At 35.3% G+C, this 25,473-nt stretch overlaps 1 protein-coding gene across 14 annotated transcripts in view; it reads right to left on the bottom strand.

The window, feature by feature from the left end:
• Positions 1–1,241: 1,241 nt before the first annotated feature.
• ZC3H11D (zinc finger CCCH-type containing 11D) overlaps positions 1,242–25,473 on the bottom strand; it is a 30,696-nt gene continuing 6,464 nt past the window's right edge. For 3 of the 14 annotated variants that reach the window (XM_034403651.3, XM_087874043.1, XM_034403652.3), the window contains 11 exons: positions 20,263–20,382; positions 18,818–18,941; positions 11,088–11,246; positions 9,480–9,557; positions 9,263–9,373; positions 8,696–8,806; positions 6,955–7,062; positions 5,416–5,523; positions 4,907–5,110; positions 1,952–2,041; positions 1,242–1,475 (listed from right to left, as the gene is read on the bottom strand). In XM_034403651.3, the coding sequence (XP_034259542.1) occupies positions 1,450–1,475; positions 1,952–2,041; positions 4,907–5,110; positions 5,416–5,523; positions 6,955–7,062; positions 8,696–8,806; positions 9,263–9,373; positions 9,480–9,557; positions 11,088–11,246; positions 18,818–18,941; positions 20,263–20,382 (1,239 nt within the window). In that variant the 3' untranslated portion in view covers positions 1,242–1,449. Of the gene's footprint in view, positions 1,476–1,940; positions 2,042–4,906; positions 5,111–5,415; positions 5,524–6,954; positions 7,063–8,695; positions 8,807–9,262; positions 9,374–9,479; positions 9,558–11,087; positions 11,247–18,817; positions 18,942–20,262; positions 20,383–25,473 lie in introns of all 14 variants that reach the window. The other 11 variants (XM_034403645.3, XM_034403653.3, XM_034403648.3 and 8 more) reach the window with 7 other exon arrangements.

Raw genomic sequence — 25,473 nt, 5'->3', positions numbered from 1 at the left:
GCAAAGTTGTATAGTCTAGAAACTGAAATGGACATTATCCAATTAGGAAGGTAAAAACAATTTTAACAATGTGTTGCCATGCCTGAGAGTTAAAAGATGTTCCTTTCCATTTTTCACATCTTTCTATTGATTTCACAGCTGAGACAAATTGCAAGGATCTGTGCAATAGAAATAGTTATAGAATTATGAATTATTTCTTTTCATTTTGAAATACAAGACAAATTTTTCAAAATTACCTAGAAAATTGGTGATGACAAAGGAAGGAACAGGCATGTCCAACTCAAAACAAGCCCATGGAGGTAAGTTTCTTGATACCATATGTTTTTAAATTAACAAAAAAAGTGAATACAATATATATTGTGAAATTACTGGTTAAGCTAGAACTGTTCTTATGTGTGGATATTTTTGAAGAACACAAGGCTATACTATCACTATAAATTATTGTTGATGTAACTCTTACGCTGGTGAAAATCCATCAGATCAAGAAGAAAACTGGACAAAATATCACAGCACTAGCTTGTTTTAGGATGAAAGAACAGGTTCCAAGTACCAGTGGAGGAAACAGTTACTCTATATTGTTGTGAGCTAATATGTGGTGACTTTGATGATTAAAGCACTTTGTACAGAGTGCGCTTTATGTAAACATATTTTTAACTAATCCTTATAAAGTTTTCTTTCAATAGCCATCCCTTCCAGCCTTCAGACTTTCAGTTAATTACAGTATTCAGAAAATCTTTATGTAAACATGGTTGGAATTAAATATGCTGATTTATGTATGCTGATTACTCTCTGGAAGAACACAAAATATTAGTAGGACCTATAGCCATCTTTGCATCCCAGTGTTTTCAGTAGCTCCACATTATGAAAGAAGAAAAGACTGGTGTTCCTCTCATTGGTACCATTGTTATTAAAATCATGCTAATCTTTATTGAAAAAGGCAAAATATTCTAAACATCTTTTCTTGTGAGAAACAACATCCCACCGTTGTTAAGCAGGAAATTTGTGCATGCTTTCAAAAGTGATTAAGAAAGAGCCTAGTACTCTCTGCTATTCAACAAATAAGTTCAACTTTCTTCAGATTTTGACAAAAGCCTGGAAAAGAAATGGCTTTCTTGAATAATAGAGATGTGCTTGCTCTCATATGGGATCCAAAGCACTTATGAAGCATGCCCATACTTACTCCCAAACAGTAAAATTTTCAGTCCAGGTTCATATTAAAATAATTGATTCAGAAATAGATGGCTTGTTTACATATTTTAATGTAAATGTTTTAGCACATATACTTCCTGAATTTTAGAATGTTTTTGTCACCTTAGATCTCCAGTTGGATTTCCTGATAACCAAACCATTTGAATTTGAATATTTTGTCCTCTTTTGATGGCGAACCATAGAAGAGCAATATACCATTTCTTTATTCCCTCTTTCCTCGCTTTAAAATTAACCTCCATTTTATCTACTTCCATTTCTTCTGGGCTCTGAAATGAAAGCATATGAAAGTTTTAAAATGTAATAACATAAAATCTGAAAGTTATAGAGTCAAGGTAGTCTACAACAAACCATAGATCATGACATTAATAATATAATTTGAATTCCTAGCTGTTAGTACATCTTATATCAAAAAATGGGGCTTCACAAACATGAAGAAAGCAATTAATTGAAATTGCCATATCTTAATGGACCATTACTTCATGTATTACTTGGATTATCCACACTTAGTTGTAAAGTAAGTAACTTTTTTCCTTAGTCAAGTTTTAATTATTAATTTATATAAAGAAGGACTACAGATAAGACTGGTCTGTAGCTAGACTTTAGGTAATATTTTATTTCATGAATTTACCCTTTTTCCATTAGCAATAGAAAAAATTATTTTGATCTCTTAAAAATCTCTCTCCATATTCTGGATTGCTACATTTTTAATACTTGCAGTATATTACTATCACCTTATAAATACCTGAATGCATTTTTTCAGGTTTAGTATATATTTTAGAATGCGGGCTTCTTTTTCTCCAGGCTGGTATATTATACGCTGAAGCACACCTCTCTTTAAAGAAAAAGAAAGAAAAGAAAGTTTTAATTTTTCTCTTTTATAACCTTGACTCTGTCATTCTCTTTAAGCACATATACCAGAATTGTTACCATAACATTTTCTGATATTACATAACAAAAAATCCTATTGAGAAAATAGCTTTAATTCTATAAGAAAATGCATTCTATATTTAAGCTGAAATTGTGATCAAGATTTTTTTTAGAAATCTTCTTGTGTACTTAATTCATTTATTTTAAGGCATTTTTGGTTAGATATATATTGTATATTGTCTATTCTTCAGGAATAGATGGGTGTCTTCCTTTTATCTCTACAAGAATTATGTATGACATAGATTGAGTTGACAGAGAGCGATTGGTCCAGACTCCAAACCTACATTTATTGTTTTCTGTCTCAAGGTTGCAAATCTGGGCTGGAGACATCAGGATAATCTCTAGATGGCAGCAACAACATGTTGAACATTTTAAGCTTTAAAGCTCTAGTAGTAATTTGGATTTTGTAGCACAAATCATTTTAAAAACACTTTTACTTGATGCTACAAAGCTATAATGAAAAGTTTTTTATAAAAATAGAAAACATGTGAATACAATTTAAACAATTCAGACAAGAATGTAAATTAAAAAGTCTACATAATACAAACTAACAACTAAGTACATATGCACAAAAAAAAACCTTATAAGGAAATGAAAATATTCCAGATTTCTTTATATTACTCAAAGTTATTTTATGAAATGTTTAATTGATCATTATATAGGATGGCTGATTTAGCTTCTGTAAAAAAAGCTATTCAAATCTACTGAAGATGAAAGGCTGCTACGCATCCAGATGAAACAAAGAACATAAAAGCTTTATGAACGTATTGATAACTAGCTGTTTTATGCAATTTATATTCTTTTTGTTGCCTTACAAAAATTGTGAAAGTTTCATTAATAATTAAGAGTAACATACTTTTTGCCCATTTTATTTATTTTTTTAAAAAAATTTCTTCCATTTTTAAATAAGGGTGTTTTAGATCAGCAATTGTTCGTGAGAGTTCAAATCAAATCAAAATGTCTTTCCCAGTAGTAACCCAAACCAACTACAGTGTTCAAAATATCACAGAATTTTTATTCTAACTGGAACAAGCACTTGCCAGGATTTCAAGGTTGATAAGTAATAATTCTCTAATAGGGCCTTCAGTATTACCTTTCTTGAAAAATATTTAGGAAGGCACATTTAAAATATGGTATATAAATAAAATTCATTAGATATGAAAAACAATTGTAAAGCATATTGTGCTACTGCACAAAGGCTGAACAAAAAAGCACAACAAATCAGATGGGGCACAAAATATTAGAAGAATAAATCGGTTGCATTGAAAATGTTTATTAAGAAATTGCTACATTTCAGTATACAAATAACAAGTAAATTTAATGTAAAGGGCATTACAACATTAAAGCAGAATTGTGATATAAAGTATGAATGCAACAAAACTATCTGAAAATCTTTAAACAATCAATATCTTTCTCTGAAAAGTTTGGTTTTAATTTTATTAATAATATTTGGAGCAACTAATTTAACAAAGTGAAATAATGATTTCTAGAGATATCAACATTTCTTAAACAACATGGCAGCATTTTTCTAGTTTGTACAAGGTAAAACTTCCAGCTTCTCCGTTATATTTTGGGAAGACACTTTTCAGAAGAGGTGATATTGCTGAGAGTTACAGAATATAAACCTCTAAAAGCTCACAGTAAAATTCAATGTTGGTGTAATGGACTGATGTAGAGGAAATGTAAAAAAAATATTTTTTCCCTGAAAGTGACAACAGCATAGTATGTTATAATTAGTCTGAATTATCCCAGTCTTCTATTACTAATCCTTTGTGCTATCTACATATTTTTTCCTTTTAAATGTTATTTACCATTTTTGAAAAACAAAACTGGTGAATGAAGTAACAAAATGAACAGGGAGTTTAGAAGCATAATAGAATTAAGATTAAAATCTATTATGTCAATAAACATTCAATAACAAGGCAAGAGGGGATAAACATGAATTGAAACTTTTCCAGTATTTTTTTTATTTCTAGAAAAAAGGCGATTAACATCAATGAAAAGTAATACTCAACATCCCTACATGAGCTAAAGAAGAGGTAAGAATTTTGCAGCTGAATTTATTTAAGTTATCTCTGAATTGTTTAATCCTGGCTTGTGGACTAAGCAATAGACCATAGTTTGCAAACCACAACTGTTGCATTTACATAACACACTAAGGGCAAATATTTCATACATTAAGATTTAGATGCAAATCATAAATACTAGAGCAAGAAACAGAATTAATGACATACCATTAATGTAAAGTGAGATTTCAAAATAATCACAAACAATATTAAAAAATAGTAATAACTGCTACAGTTTGCCTTCTTAGTAAATATACTCCAGTGAACAGCACTAACAGTTAGGCATTTTTAATAGAAAATTAACATTATTGCAGAATTTTTGAATGGCGTTTCTTGTAACCTCGTTCCTCATTGCAAAAACTGAATTGCAGAGACATTGTATAAAACCTAGAATCATATTCATTTAAGTAACAATGTACTTAAGTTATTTTAGATAGATCTTTCTCGAAATTAATTCCAAAAGCAATTTATGCAGTTAATAAAGTTTAAATCTCATTGTTTCAAATTCATGTACAAAACGACAGAAGATAAACGTCTCTTCCTTGTAGAGACAAAGTAGCAATGTTGAAAGCTTTAGGACACTGCATCTCAGCTGAAAAACCTTTACTGATGAAACAATTGTATTATTTAATTAGCATAGCATCTCATTAGGAAACAAGGTGATGCCCCTATCAGAAAGAGATCTTATGAAGCTCGATGCTTACCTGTAGATAAATTCATTTTGGATTCTTTGGCTACCCCAATTTTAGCATAGGTGAGATTTTGTGATCTTCCAGCCATTGGAGCACTCAAGGAAATACTTCTCCCATTGGCTCTCTGAGAAGGAACATAAGAGGCATTCTCAGCATTCTTGATTTGATCATTTTGTTGGCAATTCCCTTTACTTTTAGAGTTTGAAGTATGCATTGCTGCAAGAGATAATAAAACAATCAATATTTCCTCCCAACATGTAAGAAACTATTCAGGGCTCAACATATACTGCAAGGATGGGAAATCCATTCCAATTTAGTCATCCATGAACTCAGAACATCCCAGCTGGAAACAGACCAGCACTTTGTGGAGGACTTTAAATTATCCATCACTCGCAAAATGAATTAAAATACTGGGTCCTAATAGAGAGCTCCATCTTAGTAGAGCGTGTCTGATGATGGCAAATTGTAAAATAGGGCAGACTGTGCTATTTGGAATGATTCGAAAAGTTCCTTTGAAATACCTTTTGCTGTCAAAGGGGTAGGCAGATTTTTGGATTCCTCAGATAGCCATTTCTTTTTCTTTACTCCCTTAAAATGATGCTTCTTGATGCTTTCTGTATGGCTTGTAGCTGAAAAAAAATGTTAGGATTGTGTTGTTCAGTTCTAGAGTAACAATTAGTAAGGAAGCCAACAGACAGATCTATCTATTCCACTAAGTCATTGTTTTACATGATTTCATGAATTATCTTTCTAGTAGGCTTATTCAACTTATTAAATCTCAAAGGAATAGTTTGGCTTAGCACACTCTGAATCAGGATTATCTGTGGCCTCCGTTCCCATGTTAGCACATGATCCAAGAATTCGATTCATAGTTTTAACAATCTTTAAACACTCATCCTAGAAATATAATGGTCTGATGTTTATAGCATCACTATTACTGCCTGTTATTTTATTTACAGGTATTGTCTTAGTGGTTGTCTCCTTCACTATTGCTATTCAGTTCTAGTTGCAAAACTGGCATATGAAATGACCTACAAATACAGAAATTTCCTAGCAGGGTCTGAAGTATTTTTAAACTGACAAAAACAGTTCACCCTGAAGCAAGGTCAAACCGTTGCTAATAGCTGCAAAAGTATAAAAAAGAAACAGGATATCCAGGGTGATCTATAGTATATCTATCCACTAATTGTTCTACTCAATTGCTAATAAACATACATGCTTTCTTCCAGAAAAAGCAAAGGCATCAGAAGTCAGTATAACCAAGCATTTGCTCAAATCAATATTCAACAGAGGACCTACTGTCAATCTTCAGAACAATTTCATTCTATTGCTATTATAATAGTAGTTCAAGTGCTACTGTGTTTTGTTTTGTTTTTTAGCATTTTATATATTTCATCCAAGTATATGAACACTGGCTGGACCAAACAAAAGCAGCAGCAGTTTCCATTTCCCTTAAAATTAGCACACAAGTGGCCAGGGGTTACAGTGAGCTAATGATGGTGCAAATTGAATAAGACAGAATTTATATTTGTATCGCAGCTAAATTAGCCCTATTTGGGGCTTATTCTACAATGTTCCTAAAATGAGGCATGATTGGAAGACCTGCTTGGGGACAGATCACCCCCGAGAAGGTCTAAGGGGTTGATTTGATGCCACATAAGTAGTTAAATCTAATCATACTACTACAGTATTAAATATAATAGTACTAGTACTACCAGGAACTATGCCAAAAAAATCCCAATCAATATTAGTGCAGAGGTGTTTTTCAAAAACAATATAGCAATGATTGCCACTGAACTGTCATATCCTCATCCAGTGATACAATGTCACTAGCATGAGAATATATCAAGATGATTTCCCCAATTATGGCATCATATAACCAATACATGGCTCAAATCACCCTTTTGAGTGGGGTCTAACCTTTTCTGCAAGACTTCTAAAATTAGCAATTTCTTTGGGGTATATTTTAGCCAAAGCCCTTGCCAGAAACGTTTTAAGACAGCACATATATTGATTTTTCCATTGAAAAAAAAGAAAGGTGAGACATGAGTTCTGAATACCTTTAACGTTTAAACATTTTAGCATGGTAAATTGTTTCTCTCCATTGAACATTTTGTTTTGTATCCCTTCAACAAATATATTTCTTTGTGACAAGTAACAATCACCTCCTACAGAGAAACAGATATATCACAGAATTATCAGAGAAAATGAAACAATAACAAGAAACATACAAAAGAAAGAAATAAAAAGAATAGTATTCTAGATGTCTGCTGTTTTCCCTTTAAATGGAAAAGCAATGAATGGCAACATTTGCACATGAAACAAAGTTGTTTAAACTAGCAAAATGAAATGTGATTCCATGGTATGAGCATCAATGGATCCTATGTAAAGCCCAAATGGCAATAACTCTTTCATGTGCCTGAACCATTGCAGTGAAATTGCAAATCTGTAAGGAGATGTCTTATTGTTTCTTTTCAAAGGCCTTCTGCTTACTTTAAAAAAACTATAAACACATACCACATCTAACATGAAAGGAAGAGATAGGAAAATTTTGCAATCAATAGCCATAATCAGTTGATATCACACCTAAAATGCTAATTCAAATCATGCTACTTCTTTCCTGAAATTGTACATTCAGAAGAATTGCCTATAGCAGGGGTGTGAAACTTGCGTCATCACGGCGTCAGGTGACATATCAGTACTTTTTTCCCCTTCACTAAACCAGGCGTGGGCGTGGCCAGTGCTTGATGCATCCGAGCCACGGGCCATGAATTTGACAACCCTGACCTACAGGGAAGAAATAACCCACCTCACAAGGTTTTTTGGGGGGGAGGTAAAGTAAGACATGGGAACATGTTCCCATGATGTACACTACCTTGAGTTATACAGAAATAAAGGGAGGGTGTAAATCTAATCATCATAATAACAACATAAAGTTGTCCTAATAAAGCAGGAACTTGGGTTATAAGGAAGCCTATGTACACATAGCTGTATACTTTATGTAGCTTTCTCTTTACAAATAACTACAGTGAATGTTTACAAAGGGCTGACATCCAAAAGCAAGACCAAGAGGTGATACGAGGCTTATCAGGAGTGCTCACATATTCAGAAATTTGGGGCATTGCATCTCAAAGGGGATAGGGTTTCTTTTAGAACTGTATTGTTTGTCTGGGAAATAACACTGCAGTATTGTAATTACTGATACTGTACAAAGCACATGAGAACTCAGTTGCTTGGAAATAATTGAATGGACACTCTTCACCTCCATATTCTTTTTTTCTTACAGATGATTACACCAATATCCTTGCTGGGGGCTTTTATTTCTCAAAGGTCTATTCAGCAGCTTCCCCCAACCTGCCACCTAATATTATCTTGCTTGTTCTGATGGAGAATCCTTTTCTTTTGTTCTGAAACCTGCGGCATCTCTATTCAGGAACAACAATGCAGGTGTTTTTGTAATATGTTGATTCAAATCCCAAGTCTCTCTCCTTCTCTTTTTCCCTCTTTGTCTCTATTGTTGTTGGTTTCAATAGAGAAAGGAAGCAAAAATTGCAGTCTGAGAAGAGAAGGTAAATGTAGCTTGCAAACAATCCCAACACTTCTTTAAATAAAATTAAATAAAGACAGATGGCATTGCTTCATTAAATTGGAAAATGAAAAAAAAACTGAGCAGAGTTTCTGCAAACTAGGTAGTTTGTGTGTGTGTGTGTGTGTGTGTGTGTCTGAATGCAGGTTGCTGCACACTTATTTCATTGTCAGTTATAAGAATTTAAATGTAGAAATTGTATTTTAAATAATTACCTCCATTTTCAAAGGCACTAAGTTCAGATTTAGAGCAACTGTCCACTGAGGCTGTTATTTTTGTTTGCCTTTCTATAATGTTAAACTTTGATGGAACTGCAACACCATCACCTAGAACGGTGAGAGAGAAAATCTGGGAAGTTATTAAACTGCATGTAATAGGAATAGTTTTCTGTAGGGACAGTTATTATCATAGCATTATCTACTGTTCTATAAGCTTTAGACCCCTACCTATTGGCAATATGGGGATCTTAAGTATGAAGTTACTAAGTTCTACTTATCATTTTTTCTATAATAAGATGGATTTTCTTAGGAACAATTAATAAAATATGACTGAATATTTTACTTAATTCCATGGCTGAAGTAACTGGCAAATTCCCCATTGTGACATCTGTTAATTGGTACTTTTAGTTGGCAAGTCTAGAGATTGAATTTGGGCTTCTTCCTGGAGTCTACCTCTAAACAATATGTTAATGTGGATTTTTAAAATGAATATTTCTTATCTTTAGAAAGATAAAACAACATTTAAGATCCAAAATTAAAAACTTCAGCTGTTCTTTTCCTTGCCTTCTTGTAATTCTCTGCATGTTTCCATAGGTTTAATGAGCTCATTCTCCAGCACTGAAGAATTTTTTGTTAAATTATTTTCCTGAGAAGTCTGAATTCTATAATATTCTCCTGTTTCATCCACAGAAAGACAAAAGAAGAGAAAAAAATTGCTATTGTTATATCAGCTAAAAAAATGCACCAATGTTCTTAGTTGATATAACAATAAGATTCTTACCAGATTTATAGCACATTTCCTTTATTGCCTTTTCTTCTTCTATATCTTCTGGTGTCTTTGACAATAAATAAGATGCATCTGTATGGAACAATTTTAAAAAGTTATTTCTAATAAAATTCTTTCCAGGCTTTTTCCTGTGCCATATAAAGCAAATCTGAATTGCATTTACATTTATAATACAAAATAAAATCTTTCTTTTACTGATGGAATAGGTTTAAAAGAAAAAGTTAGATTATTTTTTTCTAAAGAACTCCTATTCTCCGCTTTCATTCTTTCCTTCCCAATTGGGCATAAGAAAAAAACATGTAAAGAGGATCAAAATATCCTTACAAAAAATATGTAGAGAGGACATTTTGCTGTGTGGCAAGTACTGAGTTTATGAGTTCAGAAAAAAAAGAGCCACATCTGGACAAAGAAAAATATTCCAGGAAAAAAAAAATCCCCTCAAGTGAGAAAAATCTTTTCCTATGGAGAAGGAGATGCACATATGCTGATATGTTACTAACTGTTCCATTCTCGGCCCCATTTTCTCTGAGTCCCAAGACAGAGTGTATGCAACCGGCCCTAAGCTTTTCAGTGCACACATTGACACAAAGGCACAACACAAGTGGAAAACAAAAGCACATGCATGCACCATGTTATTTTGTTACATGGAAAAACAGAGAGATTTTTTTAATGGCTATTGCTGAGAAGAACTTAGAAAGAATTCCAGAATCTATACTTTATATGCTTTCCCTTCCTTCTTAATCTTTCCATCTCAACAGTATTGGAGAGAAATTATGTAAAAGGTCTTCAGACTCTGTCCATCAGTCTCTAAAACCTAGTAAAACAGGGCCAAATTTGGATTAATGGGACAAGATATCAAAGGAAAGTTTAAAGTAAAAAAAAAAAAGGATAAATTTGGGACTATGGACAAAAAAATTTTTTCTTTCTTTTAATGAACTTGTAGTCCCTTGCATCGGAGTCAGGGTGACTGAATGGAACTGAGCGTTTACTGGCCGGGTGCCCTTTCTGATGCCTATGCAGAGTTCGCAGCAGACAATTACTCATTTCATCCAGAGAAAGAAAGAAATATCTGCCACTACACTGAACTCACAGCCTCCTGATTGTGAGGCAAGAGCTCCACCTCTAGGCCACCATGCCGCTTACAAAATATAGAACAATATTAATAGAAAAATCCCCACGGAACCCTTCGGAGAGCATTAGAGGAGTCCTTTCAGAATGTTTCATCCTAAGCTCCATTCTAAGTTAACTTCCCTCTTCCTTTCTAATACTGTTGCCCCAGAATCGAGCTCCTTTTAAAGGATTGGAAAGCATTTCCGAAACCATATTTTATTCTACATGAAATATATATATAATATGCTTTTATTTTCAAAATCTGGATTTACAGATGAAGCAGACATTCTAGACCCATTTATCTACTTTTTAAAGAAGAGCATTCATCTCCTTTTTTAACTATGTCTCCAAATTTAACAGTAGGCAATATTTTAGATGTATATAGGTAAGCAAAGAAAAAGAAAGGCAAGAATATTCATGCTGGGATTAAGTTTTCATCTCTTTCTAAAAGACAGTATGCAGACAAACATGAATGTTTGAAAAAATATTTACATTTTTCTTCTTGTTCTTCCTCTTCTTCCTCCTCAAGATTGATGGTAATAATAAGTGGAGGATGAATAGGCCTTAATGTATTCTCCTGACCTTTTGTGGAATCTTGATTTTGAGCAGGATGCAAAATTCCTTCCTGAACTTCCCCTTGCAATGTAGAATCTATTGGAAGTAACTTTAAATTCAGTATAAACCTTTTGAATTGAGACTTTGAAGAGTTTAACAGACTTAACTCACTCATAAAAGCCAAAATAAAATTTAATAATTATATTTAGAATGTATATTATCACCTGAACCATTAACCAAATCAATCAATCAATTAACTTAATAGTATGCAATCCTATTCACAATGACATAGGATAAAATTCTTACATGTTCAATTGGAATAACTTTCTGTTAAGTACAGGTAGGATTTCAGCCTTGGTTCATTAAGTGTTCCAGACAGTTTATACATGTTATTCTAACTGGCTTCAGTGACATTTATTGTTTCATATGTTTTATGGCAGCAGCAAAGGAAATAAAATATACATTAACTCTGAAAGAAAAGATGCCTTGAAGGAAATGCTTCTTTTAAGATCCTATTCACACCTCAAAGTATATAAAATTAATTGCATATTACAAGAGAGCAATATTAAAGAAAAGATCCCATATCATGCTAAGCATTGGTTTTCAACTATGTTCTGACTAATCATACATTGCATTAATCCATATTCAATGGTTTATCATTCGTAATGAATGGATCCATGATAAAGTCTCCAACTAAATGAACAAAGCCATATTATTAATATTGCAATGAGTGAAAGGTCTATTGCCTTAGTGGCCAATTATTTATTTGCCTGAAATGAAAACAGTACTGAATTTAAGATGATCCTCAACCCCATAAAAAAGGAGTAAACCAAACTTACCCACACATGCAAAAATCTTGTTTAATGCCCAAATTCTTCATTTATACATTTAGAATTCCTATTTTTAGCTAAAAGCAATCCTCAAGTTACAAACTCATGAACATAATGTAAAATGTAAAAACACCTTTGAGTGCAGCACAGCTCCTGGGTTGTCCTTGTCTTCTTGAGGTATTTTTCAATTTCCCATTCAACCCTATAATTTCCCTATAAACAACCATCCAAGCATTAATTACCCCTAATTCTGATTTTTCTTTGGAGCCCAGAGACAGATAGATAAAAACAGATTTACATGCAGACAAAATACAATAAAATGATTGTGGTAGCATAAAATATAATAATTACATGATTTGTATGGGTAGTCCTTGTTCAGCAACCTCAATTGGTTCCAGCAATTCAATTGTTAAATGAAGTAATCACTAAGTAAAAATCAAGTGACCATAACTGTGTTTATGATTTTACACTGACTTTCCTTTGCTTTACAGTGTCAGAAGAATATACTCCCAAACAATTGAGTGATTGTTATTATTAGAGAAGATTTCCAGAACATGACTCATGATGAAGCCAGGTAAAAGGGCAAATTTTGTTCCACACTCCCTTGTCCGTTGGGAGGGACACTCCGTTATCCCAATGCTGGGATAATTAGCAAGAAGCAATTTTTTTAATAAAAAAATGCTTTCATTGGAGAGGAAGGAATTGTAAGACGGTAAGAAGGCACACAATGGGGAATATATATGAAAAGAAATGCACTGTTTGCCTAGCCCACTTATGGATGTAAGCTGTGAGCTGCTTAGGAGGCAAACAACAGCCTTTAGTGTGAATCTGATTAGTCTTCTCGTCAGGCAACAGTGCCAGCCAGCCTGAGGGTTCTAATCAACTTATTAAAGCCACAGAGCTAAGCTTGTTAACTTGTGGTTAGCACTTTTAGGGATACACTGTAGTGTGCAGAAAAGCATCTGAAGAAGAGATTGCTTGTTTAGGCAATACATTCACTCTGTGAGGAGGGAAGCGAAAAGGAAAAGAAAGAAAGAGAGAGAGAGAGAGAGAGAAAGAAGGAAAGAAAGAAAGAAAGAAAAGGACTTTTCAGTGGTGAGTTGCTACTGGTTCTCCCCAGTTCTTGCGAACTGGTAGTGGAAATTTTGAGTAGTTCGGAGAACCGGTAAATACCACCTTTGCCTGGCCCCACCCCCAATCTATTTGCTGCCTCCCGAGTCCCAGCTGATTGGCTAGAAGGAAAAAAACTGTTTAAACTCTTGCCGCGGGGCTTCAAAGGGCCGCCGTACAGCTGATCAGTGGTAAAAGGCAATCTGGTGGTAGACCAGTGTGCTGGAAAAACAAATGGGTAAACCGGTGCTCTCCAAAAACAAATAGGTAGACCAATGCCTCCAAAAACAAATAGGTAGACCGGAACGCTCCAAAAACAAATGGGTAGACTGGTACGGCTCTGCAAGCAGTTAAAAGCCTGGTAGACCAGTACCTCTGCTAAATCCTAAAGAATTGTTTGTCACATGACCATCAAACCATGCCCACAAAATAAGCCACGCCCACAGAAACGGTAGTAAAAAATTTTAGAACCCACCCCTGAGGACAATGTATACTAACTGTGTAGGACAAGGTATGCCTGCCTAGAGTTGAGATGGGCAACTATACAAATTAAGTAAATAAGTAAATAAATAAAATAAACTGACTTTAATAACCAACATGTAACTGAGAGAGAGAGAGTGAGAGATGCTGCAGGCATTGGTCACAAAGTTACTTTTTCATCATCATCGTAATGTCCTCTAATATTACAGACCATTCCATAAATCTGACAACTTTAACATCTTAATTATTTATTTATTAAATTTGTAAGCTGCTGGACTCCCAATGACCCTTGGTGGTTCACAAGTAAACTACCAGAGCCAAAAAGAAAAAAAGGAAAACATACAATTAGTTAAAATCAGAGTAGCAGAAAAAGTTCTCTGTAAAAAGAACAGTCCCGTAGCAAAAAAAGAGCAGAGCTAGAACAAAAAAAAATAACCAATAATTAAAAGATACTGCGTAAAGTATTCCTTCAAAATTAATTGATTTCCCATCTTCATGTAAGCCTCTTTTTACATACACTAAGCATGATCACCCATAGAATCACACAAACCTGAATTCCTTCTTTTGAGAAGAAACAAAACAAAAAAAGAAACATATGGAAGATGACAAGGACAAAATAACCAGGATGTAGGTGGTATGAGAGAAAGGAGTACAGATAGTCCTTGACTTATATCACAATTGAGCCCAAAATTTTTGTTGCTAAGTGAGACAGTTGTTAAGTGAGTTTTGCCCCATTTTACGGCCTTTCTTGCCACAGTTATTAAGTGATACACTGCAGTTGTTAAGTTAGTATACAGTTATTAAGTGAATCTGGCTTCCCCATTGATTTTGATTTTGATTTTGTCACAAAAGGTGATCACATGGTCATATGCAGGACACAAACTATGATAAATATGAACTTGTTGCCAAGCTTCCACATTCTTATTACATGACTGTGGAGATGCTGCAATGGTTGTAACTGTGACAAACAGTTATAAGTCAATTTTTTCAGTTCTATTGTAACTTAGAGCAGTCACTAAATGAATGGTTGTAAATCAAAGACTACATCTAGTGCAGGGGTGTCAAACTCAAGGCCCATGGGCCTTATCCGGCCCGCGGGGTGCTTAGATCTGGCCCACGGAGCCAACCTGGAAACAGCGAAGGCACGTGGCCCTCCTGGGCTCCGTTTTTGCTGGCAGAGTGCTAGCAAAACAAACTACTGGCAAAAGTGGCATTTGATCACGCAAGTGATGTCCAGCTGGCCACACCCACTCCGGCCCCCCAAGGTCAAACATAACCGTGATGTGGCCCTCAGTGAAATCGAGTTTGACACGTCACTCTGATGTAGTGGGAAACTAAAGGTGGGAACTAAACTAAACGTGGGAACTAAACTGTGTGGAGATGAGGCAGAAAGAAGGCATAAAGGGACAGCAAAGAGAAAGAATTACAACACCAGATCTAAAGTCCCATATTCTTACTAAGTTAACCTGCAAGTACATCCTTAGAAGGGTACTCTTATTCCCAGGGAAGGCAATGTGACCCTCCCTCCCTAATCAAAACATGAGACTCTTCTCATCAAGTAAATATGGCACTCTTTTTGCAATCAGTTTCCTGAAATGTTTGCACACAATTAATATATACAATGCATCAAAGTTTTCCTTTCCTTAAGCTTCTACAACTCTGGGAAATCCTAAATCTTTTTGCCTTTATTGTTCTTAACATGCTTTATTTAGGCAGGGTATTTTCTTCTCCACCATTTTCTTATCTAGCTAAAACTAGTATGAGGAAATGACTTTTCTTTCTAAAACATAATTCACATGGATTCCATTGAGAATAACAGTAAAAAAAAAAACCTCTCATGCAATTTGCAGAAGAGGTATATATATATGACATATTCCATATGTAGATCTTTCTTGTAATATTCAATTGTCTTTTATTATTAAAGCACAACTTTTTCCACATGTATTTTTCCATACAGAAAATAACATTATATTGGAACCATACTTTTAGTATTGCCATAAAATGCAGCATTTATCTTTTCACCATTTTATAAACATTTATACCATTTTTTAAAAAGAACAAGAAGTTCCTGCATTATGCAGTACATCAGTTATTCATATTGCCTCTCATCCTCACTTTCTCTGAATATTATCCTGGAAAGAGTGCTGAATACTTAATGTATCTTTGCAATACTTATTTTAGGCAGGCATTACAGAATATAAAAATACTGTTCCAGACAACCTAATTCAACAAGAATATCTTCTTCTTGGAATATAAAAACTGTTTTTCTCCATAAAAGTTTGGAGAACTGTATCAGAGCAGACAAAATTAGTTTAAGCATCCTAGAATCCTGGCTGATGGGTATGAATCAAGGAAGTGCTTCCTAAACTTTTTTCTTCATTACTCAAAATCGCTTATCAGAACGTCTTATTGAACTTTGAGGACCTGTGGTAATTCCTTCCTTCAGTACTGTTAAAACTTCAAACAGTCACGGAACAAATAGTCATAAACTGAGGACTATGTGCATTATACAAACAGTATCACTGAACAATATGCATGTCATTTGAACAAATCGCAGTTGGTAATTTCATTGATTTTCCTCTTGATAGGAATACTTTAGAGATTTTCAAATATATTTTAGCACACATGGCAATCTTTACATCAATTATATGTCTCTTTTGTGATGGGTAATAGGTTTGTGGGTGTTGTTACCCAAAGAAAAAACACTTTTACCCAATTTGGATAATTTATTCAGGTTTGAGAACCACTGAATTTAAAATATCAGTAGCAGCAACAAAATAATAGTGAAGCCAATTAGTATTCACTCTTTATTATAAATAGGCAACTATATCAAAACTCCCAAACATAACTCCTTCGTATAAAAGGACTGGGTAAATTACATCAAGTACACTCACAAAAGAATGTCAAATGTTAAAAGAAAGTGCCTCCTAGAGCTAAACATAACTTTGCAGAAGTTCCAGAGATTTCAGAGAAATTTGAAGCCTTATAAATGTGTCCAAGTTTAGAAAGTATGATGAACAAGACCCCCATTCAATCAAGGCAACTCAACTTTGCTTAGATGAATGTGAGTTACAGTTGAAACTTGTATCATGTTGTCTATTCTAACCATTGAATCTAAGTGTTTGTCTAGATGTAGCCCTCACCTAATTTCATTCACCAATCAGCACGAACCTGTGGCAATTCAGAAGATATCTAGGAGAATGTTTCTAGGAGGAGCTTCTATCTGGAGTTAAAACAAAACAAAAAACAGACTACCTTGATGGCCTTCCGATCCCATGGAAACATAGTCCAGGGCTCAACACAATATATGGAGGTAGATGTCAATATCAAAATATATCAAATGAAGAGCATATTACTGTTATCTTTGTTCCCCTGGAAAGAGGAGATAACAATGATCCTTGAAACAATTTCACTGCTGAACAACAGTAAAATACCGATTAGCTACTGATCAAAGCACAGCTACCCATTCCCACCAGCACAAGCAAATCACTTTTCTTATCAAACGTGGTTCAGAACGACAAAAATGCCAATGTCAAAAGAGGTAGCAAAGCAGAAAACTGATAGGAACCCAATCAGTACTGGTGGACATCAGAACTATCTTGCTTTGGGTCATTTAATTGGCCCATTACATTGTATTTTCTCTACCAGAAGGAGGCACATCACAAAAGCAATTCTGAACCTATCTACCAAGAAGATTAGATTGACACAGACCATGCTGGCCTCATCTTCAGGCTGGTGTTCTCGGCTTCGTGCTTCCAGGAGCACGAAGGAAGCACGAAGCCTGGAAGCACGAAGCCTGGAAGCACGAAGCCGAGAACACCAGCCTGAAGATGACAAATGAGCCTTCATCGAAACGTCGCCAAGACACTTCCAATTTTACGTGGGAGAAGACCCGAATAACCAAAGACCTACATACAAACACCCGCGAAAACCTGAGAAAAAAAATTATATATATATGTGTGTGTGTGTGTGTGTGTGTGTAGGTCTTTGGTTATTCGGGTTTTCTCCCGCGTAAAATTGGAGGTTTCTTGGCAACGTTTCGACAAAGTCTCATTCGTCATCTTCAGGCTGGTGTCTTCGGCTTCGTGCTTCTAGGAGCAATGTGTGTGATTGCAGCTGTTTCTTCCTTTTAACTGCCAGTGGGGGTTGAACTGATTGGGTGGGAGCTTGGCTGTGTTCTGATTGGGTGGAGGTGTGTTCTGATTGGTTGGGGGTTTGGCTGTGTTCTGATTGGATGGGGGGTTGGCTGTGCTCTGATTAGATGGGTGTGTGTTCTGTTTAGGTGGGGGCTTGGTTGTGCTCGGGTTAGTCTGAGTAGCACGGGGATTTGAGCTGGTGAGCTGTGTTGCTGTTGTTTGGCTTCATGTTCGTGGCCGTGCTACCTCTTCATGGTGGGTGTCAGTCTGCTTCATGTATGGATTGGAGGGGTTTAAAGGGGCTAATGATGCCACTGTGGTCTGGCTTCTGGTCCGTGGTCGTGCCTCATCCTCAGTGTGGGTTTGAGTCTGCTTTCTGCGTGGATGTGTGGTGGTTACATCCTGTGTGGCTCTCGTGAGTGTGGGTCTGGTGTCATTCTTTGTGTTAGGGACTCGTTTGTCAGTAAGGGCGGGTTTCCAAATGGCTGGTAGGCGGGAGGTATCATCTCGTTTATTCATGCTGTGTGGACGTTTTTCTATCTCGATGGCTTCTCTGATTATTCTGTTGTTAAAGTGTTCGGTTTTGGCGATAGTTCTGGTCTTTTTAAAGTCAATATCATGTCCTGTGGCTTTGAGGTGTTGGACCAGGGAAGAAGTTGGTTCCTCTTTTTTGACTGAGTTCTTGTGTTCTTCAATGCGTGCACTTATTCTTTGTGGTGTTTTTAATTGTTGTTTGGTGGCCAAATAAATTCAAATGATAGATAGATAGATAGATAGATAGATAGATAGATAGATAGATAGACAGACAGATAGATAGATTCCCATTAACTTTAATATTGTTATATGCAAAATTCTTAACAGCAGTAAGGGAACTAGAAATAAGAAAACTAATTTTATAATTGCACTAGATAAATTATTAATTATAATAATCTGCTGTGAGTACAGCCTTGAAAACAAAGATTAGCCCCATTCTAATCAGATTATGAATAAGAACTTTGACTCAATACCTAAAAATTAATTAATTTTATGATGTTGCTCATCAATGATAACAGAAGTGAAACATCTGTAATTGACTGTATTTCAGTTACTGGAAAATGGAAAAGATACTCACCATTACTAGGGGGCAAAAAAAGTCCATTGATATTACGAGGTTTCCTGTGATGGAAGACACAACTGATCCTCACACAGCCTAAAGGCTGCGTTTCCCAGAAGCATGAGATGCTGTTGTATTTTTGCTATAGAAGAAAGCATGGGTGGTTCCATATTTAATAACATTCCGGAATGAAATTCTGCAATTCATAATCTAAACTATGAAGAATAAAATTAGAACAAAGCATTCAAAAAAGGCTTTGCATTTTACTGTAAAGGCTTTGCAGTAAACCCCACTACTATTGACTTTGTGGCTTTGCTGAAATTGTTTCGACTACTTTCAAAATTAAAGATCTGACTGGCATCAAATTGGTATCGAACACCAATTAGGTTTCTTTTTTATTATATGTGCTACGGTCTTCCCTGTGCGGAAGGCCTCTTTTATATTTCACACTAAATTGCATATTAAAATTTCACCCACATCCAAAAAATGTTTCACTTAAAGAACAATCTAGGTCCAAACAGTGAGTATTGCTATAGAACCTTCTTTTTATACCGCTGGCTGTATTGATGAAAATTGTAAAATAGGAAAACAATACTAATGCCTATTCTTCTAGTAATATATTTGCACCACAACTATAGAAAACATCTGAAAAGAAACTATTTTTCCTAGTATCCTTGGAATCACAGTAAGTATAAGCCAGAAACTGCAGAAGTTAAAGAACAATTTGGCATCAAATTTAATAAGGCAAAAGATGGTTCATTTTGTTTCTTGGCATCACTTCAATCTCAACTTCAATTTGAAGCCACAGTGACACATCCCAAAGCTACTTATGATTTGGTTTTAAAGTTACAGTGGCTGCCCCCCTGCAGTCACATGGCTAAATTTTGGGCACTTTGGCACTGTGCCAAATTTTGGGCACTGAAGTTTACTTCCAATTTCCATCAAAAACGTCTCCATTGTGATCCATGGTTCACTTAATGACCATGGCTCCATCACATTTGCTTAACGACTGAGGCAAAAAAGATCATAAAATTTGGTGAGGTCTTGTGGTGACCTGCTTAACCACCATAACAATTTACAGTCATAACTGTGGGCTCAATTATCTTCTACTATCATTCTGAGCAGAACAGATTATGGGAACAGAAAACCCAATTAATGTACAGATGGAGAGTTACTTAAAATTCAGTATTTTTGGTTGGTTTTCTAAACGTAGTGTAAAGTGTGAATGAGTACAAATCTTTAGCTGATGAAACTGTGTGATTAGATGTCAGAAGAATACTGTACTTCTTAAATGTGAAACTAAGATGTCATATCCAACAGAAAAGATTTCAATGGAAGAAAATAGGAGATGTGAAACTAACATGACATATTTTCAGTAATGATAGCAGAGATTAGAAACAGGTGGTGAATTTTATAATAGTTCTAGTTCAAGAGAGACCACTTAAAAAGCTTGTTATTTCTACCTGTATTTCCATATGTCTAAATTTGCAAAGTTGATGGGAACATTTTCCCTCTCTCCATAATGAACACACAATATCACTGCCAATGGCTTTTTCACAGTGACGGAACCTGCACTTTGATCCCTGGATATAGAAAAAAGAGAGGTTTGAAAACTTGGCTACATAACATTTCCTCTATTTAAATATTTTAAATAATTTTTCAGGTTATAAAACTACTGAAACAACTGTTTGAAATAACAGTCAAACAGAAGATCACAAAAACAGAAAAAAAAGCCAGCAGAACTAATACTTCTCAAAAAACATAAATCCATTCTAATACCTGTGGAACTAAAGAGTTGATTTAGTGTTGCAAAATACTGAATTTAAATCAAGCAGGGCAATCAATAATCAGATATCATCATTATGCAAGATCTTTCTCCAATCATATCCATCCAATTTTAGAAAGCAGGGAAGATGACAATGTCAGGTGTAAAGTCTGAGTAAACCTTAGCCTATCATTTTATTATAGTTTGGCATTGTGATTTTGTTACTCCTGAAAATATAAACAGAAATTCCAGAGAATCTACAAATTAATTTATATATTGTCAAGTAAGCTCAGCTACTATATAATTTTCACCCAATTGAACTGAATAAAATTAAGTAGTAACCAGAAGTTCCATCAAGAGATAATAACTAGAAGATACACTAAACATCATTAACAATGAGATAGTTTATTGCTATAGTGTAGCATGCCTTAGACATTGTATTTCAAAGTAAGCAAATAAGTAGAAAATTTATTTAGGAATCTAGGATCAAGCACAAAATCATCTCCACATCCTCCAAATTTAGAAGTGGTGAGAATAACATAGAATTATCAACATGGTGATATGATTTCAGAGGATAATTGGGGAACTGGGTATGAGAATTTTTTGATTAGCTACTACAACCAGGAAACTTTGAAAATTATGTTATTGGTTTGAGCTCCGAGCTTGGCGATTTGGTTGCATTTCGTCCCCATTCAAGGAGACATCTTCAGTGTGCTTTGGATTGTTCTTGTCTGGGGGAGTACTGGCCTTTAAATATCTTTCTGAGTCCTGGTCATTTTTTTTTAAATGTTTTATAAGTTTTATTTTAGAATATACATCAATAGCAATGAACAGTGAGGCATCTGAGCCTTGGTAGTGCAGCAGACTAAAGCACTGTTAAGTAACACCAGCTGCCTGCAATTACTGCAAGTTCAAATCTCACCAGGCTCAAGGTTGACTCAGCCTTCCATCCTTTTGAGGTAGGTAAAATGAGGACCCAGTTTGTGGGGGCAATAAGCTGACTTTGTATAAAAAAGAACACAGCTGGGGGGGGGGGCGAAAGCCCTACTAAGCAGGTATATACAAAAGTATGAAGGCTATTGCTTAATGCATTGTAAGCCGCCCCGAGTCTCCGGAAAAGGGCGGCATATAACTCGAGCCAATAAATAAATAAATAAAATAAAATAAATCTGGGTATCATTCATTTGGATACAAGTAATAGTAATATTAATATTTGTTACTTTAATCATATTTATGTAATTGTAATGTTATTATACATATTTATGTTAAAATATAGGCCTTCATTATTTAGTTGTTCAGTTTTTTAGAACTCCATTCTAAAGACAATAACAATATCATTAAAACATACATAGTTACACATCTTTCAACATCTAATCTTTACATCTAGCTGCTACTTTTAGTATATTTTATTTCTTGTTTCTGCCTCTGTTCTAGCTCCTAACAGAGCCAATCTTCTGTTATAAAGCATTTCCTCTACCAATCATCTCTTGCCCGTTTAAGTATTTCAATTCTTATTTGTTTTTTTAACTTGCCCCCCCCCCAACTCTTCCCTTAGGTCTTTATCTACTTCTTTCCTGCCTAATCCAAATATTCCTTCCATCTCTACTATCTTTTGCTGCCAAGCCTCCAGGGTGTCTGCCCAAGTCCCTATCTTCTTTTCAAGAGTATCTGTTTATTCAATACCATCTTTTGGTCTTTTAGTATGTATTTTCCCTGAATTATTTCATAAGTCTTTATTGCCTTCTCCTTCTTGTTGTTTTACTTGTTGGTTTATCTGTTCTATATTTTCCCCAGTCTTTCCATTATCTCCTCTATTTCCTGGGCTTTTTGATCCTCGTTCATTATCCCTTGTTGAACATTTTCTAACTACCCGTCTATGTTATTCATTAGATCCTTTACTTCCCTGCAATTCCTTATCATCATATCATGAATGTTTTGGAACATTGACATCATTTCTTTATGCAATCCACTTATATCCCCCTGATGGAACATCTTGTCTTTTTTTAATAGGTCCAAATATTGCTCAGTAGTCTGTCAATAGTCTATCACCACCCCAATCTCAATTATCTGTAAGCTCAGAAAGTCGACCTGGAAACCGTTTGCTCAATCCTGACATTGCTCCTTAGGGAATACAGTAATTATAGTTCGTTATGTCCCACAATTAGTCTATTAGTTCTATTTGGGTAGTCCAGGAAGATTTCCAAATGTCTCTTTAAATCCACTCTCTGAGTTCAATCATAACTCTTAGTATTTGAGATCCACTTTGTTTAAATGTTCTCACCATTGGAGCTCCAGTAGTCATCACATGGATAAGTATAAAGCAGTAGATAGCACAGCAGTTCTCCAGGTGTTATTTATTTCCCTTTTCTCCTCTATCTTATCAGTATTTTTCCCAGGGTTGTAGGAGTATAATGTCTATTCCAGTGGTGAAATCCAAATTTTTTTACTATTGGTTCTGTGGGTGTGGTTTGGTGGGCGTGACTTGGTGGGCGTGGCAGGGGAAGGAAGCTGCAAAATCTCCATTCCCACTTCACTCCAGAGGAAGGATACTGCAAAATCCCCATTCCCATCCCACTCTGGGCCCAGCCAGAGGTAGTATTTGCCAGTTCGCTGAACTACTCAAAATTTCTGCTACCAGTTCTCTGAACTGCTCAAAATTTCCGCTACAGGTTCTCCAGAACCTGTCAGAACCTGCTGGATTTCACCCCTAGTCTATTCCATTCATCAGAAGTGGCGTCTTCAGCTAAACTTTCAAGGTTGCACAACATTTGACAAGTTCTTTTAATATTTATTCAAACTAATAATCAAAATTCAAACAAGAACTTCCAGCATTTTAAAATGTCTTGTTGTCAATAGGAATTAGAAATCCAATCTTTCTATGTTTTTAAAATTTTGTGCTCTCCTCTTAGAATCTTTTCTTTCAGGTCAGTGATTTTCTCTCTGTAATTATTCATCGCTTAAACTTTTCAAAGAGTCTCTTTTCCAGGATTTGTTTTCTTTAGGGTAAGTTCTAGGTAAAAGAAATCATCTCACCCAGTTCTAGTCACTGTTCATCCACACTGCTCCAGCACATTCTTTGTTTCTTCAGCTGCCCCAGCTTTATGGCAGCCATAATGGCTGCCTCTCCTCTTCATCGGATGAAAGGGAATTAGCCCTGGGTCAAGCAGGAGAGCTGCCACTCTCTGTGACCTGCAGGGTACCCCTCCACTCTTCGTCACCCCTACAAGGTGAATTTAGCCCCTTATGGGACTCTCCAACGAAGCAATTCGGCATAAATTCGCAGAGCCCAGCTCTTCATGTCTGACAGTGCCATGACGTCAACTGGAAGACTCGAGTCCTAGTCATTTAAAGGCCAGTACTCCCCCAGACAAGCACAATCCAAAGCGCACTGAAGATATCTCCTCAAATGGGGATGAAACGTTTGCAACCAAATTGCCAAGCTCGGGGCTCAAACCAACAACATAACTACCAACCCGACCTACTAATATTCAAAGTCATTTCAACTTTGAACATTGTTTAATACCTATTTTAAAGATATTACATCGAGATCTTTCTTCTGAAACAGGTAGTCTGTCTTCATGAGCATTTGTAAAGATAAATGGAGAGTTTGATCTAATAATTAAGGCATCAGGCTAGAAACCAGAAGAATACAAATTCTAGTCCTGCCCTAGACATGAAAGCTGGCTGAGTAACTTTTGGCCAGACACTCTCTTTCGCAACTCATCTCATGGGGTGGTTGTTGTGGGAAAATAAGAGAAGGAGTATTAGGATGTTAACTATCTTAAATTGTTTATCAAAATAATAAAGGCAGGATATAAATAAATAAATAAATAAATCATAGAGAGTATGAGGGGTCCTTGGTGCAGAGTATGATTTTTGCACTACAGAGTTAAGAAAACATATATTATTTCTGCTGACACTTGTTAATTATCCAGGAAAGTTTATTTTACAGTGAAAACAGTGAGTCCTACAGGAGAAAGGCGGTATAGAAATATAATAAATATAAAACTACTGATGGAAAATGGCTTCCCTGTAATTGGGGATTTCTTTTGAATGGTTTGAAGTGGATGCTCCTAGGAGTGTAAAAAAGATAACCAAGCATAGCAATCGAAAGCACAGGCTTCTGATTCTTTAAATAATGTTATCACTGTTTCCCAGAATGACAGCAATCTTTTCCCATTTCAGATAACGATTTTTGATTTCTTGTAATCCAATCTGAATGCTGCATTTTCACATAAGTACTGGGATAAATCTTTTCCTGATTGCTAAACCTCTCCCCAAAAGATATTAAATTTTATATTCCTGAAGCACTTATCAGTATTTTTCTACTTTATTTCTTTTTTACTGCCGCATCATACCCCACTCCTTACCTTTGTTACCCTACTTATATATATATAATCCAGAAAATTATTCTATGTTCAAAACAATCAAGAGAGCCCATTTATTCTGGAAATAATTAATATATAATCTGCAGTCTTAGAACAACTGTCTATAAACTTCTTTATCTCAGTCGGTAAATCTAGGATCATATACTAAGTCATAGGAATTTACTCCAACAATATATTTTATTATTTATACACCACCTAACTCACCTAGGTGACTCTGAATAGTTTGCAAATAAAACTATTTATTTTAGTTTAGTTTAGCCAAATAAAAGAGACATGGGTAAAAAAAAAAGTTAAAAACAAAAGGAGAGGGGGGAGGGGGAGGGAGGGAGACAGAGAGAGAGATAAAGATGAAGTTGGGACATACCAAGGAAGGTATGGCAAACTGAAGATAGTGATACCTAGGACTGATAACCATGGTAAAGGCCAAAGGATCTATAAGGTTCCTTGCAACCTTTTCAGATATGAAGAGAATGGGAAATTGTTCATACAGTATGTGCTCTGTGCGGCTGCTACTCATAAGG

Source organism: Pantherophis guttatus, chromosome 7, assembly GCF_059756535.1.
Source record: "Pantherophis guttatus breed Tessera chromosome 7, ASM5975653v1, whole genome shotgun sequence".
In the NCBI taxonomy this organism is placed as follows: Eukaryota; Metazoa; Chordata; class Lepidosauria; order Squamata; family Colubridae; genus Pantherophis; species Pantherophis guttatus.
Note: the sequence above shows the minus strand (reverse complement) of the source record. Positions and strands in the feature narration are given on the sequence as shown.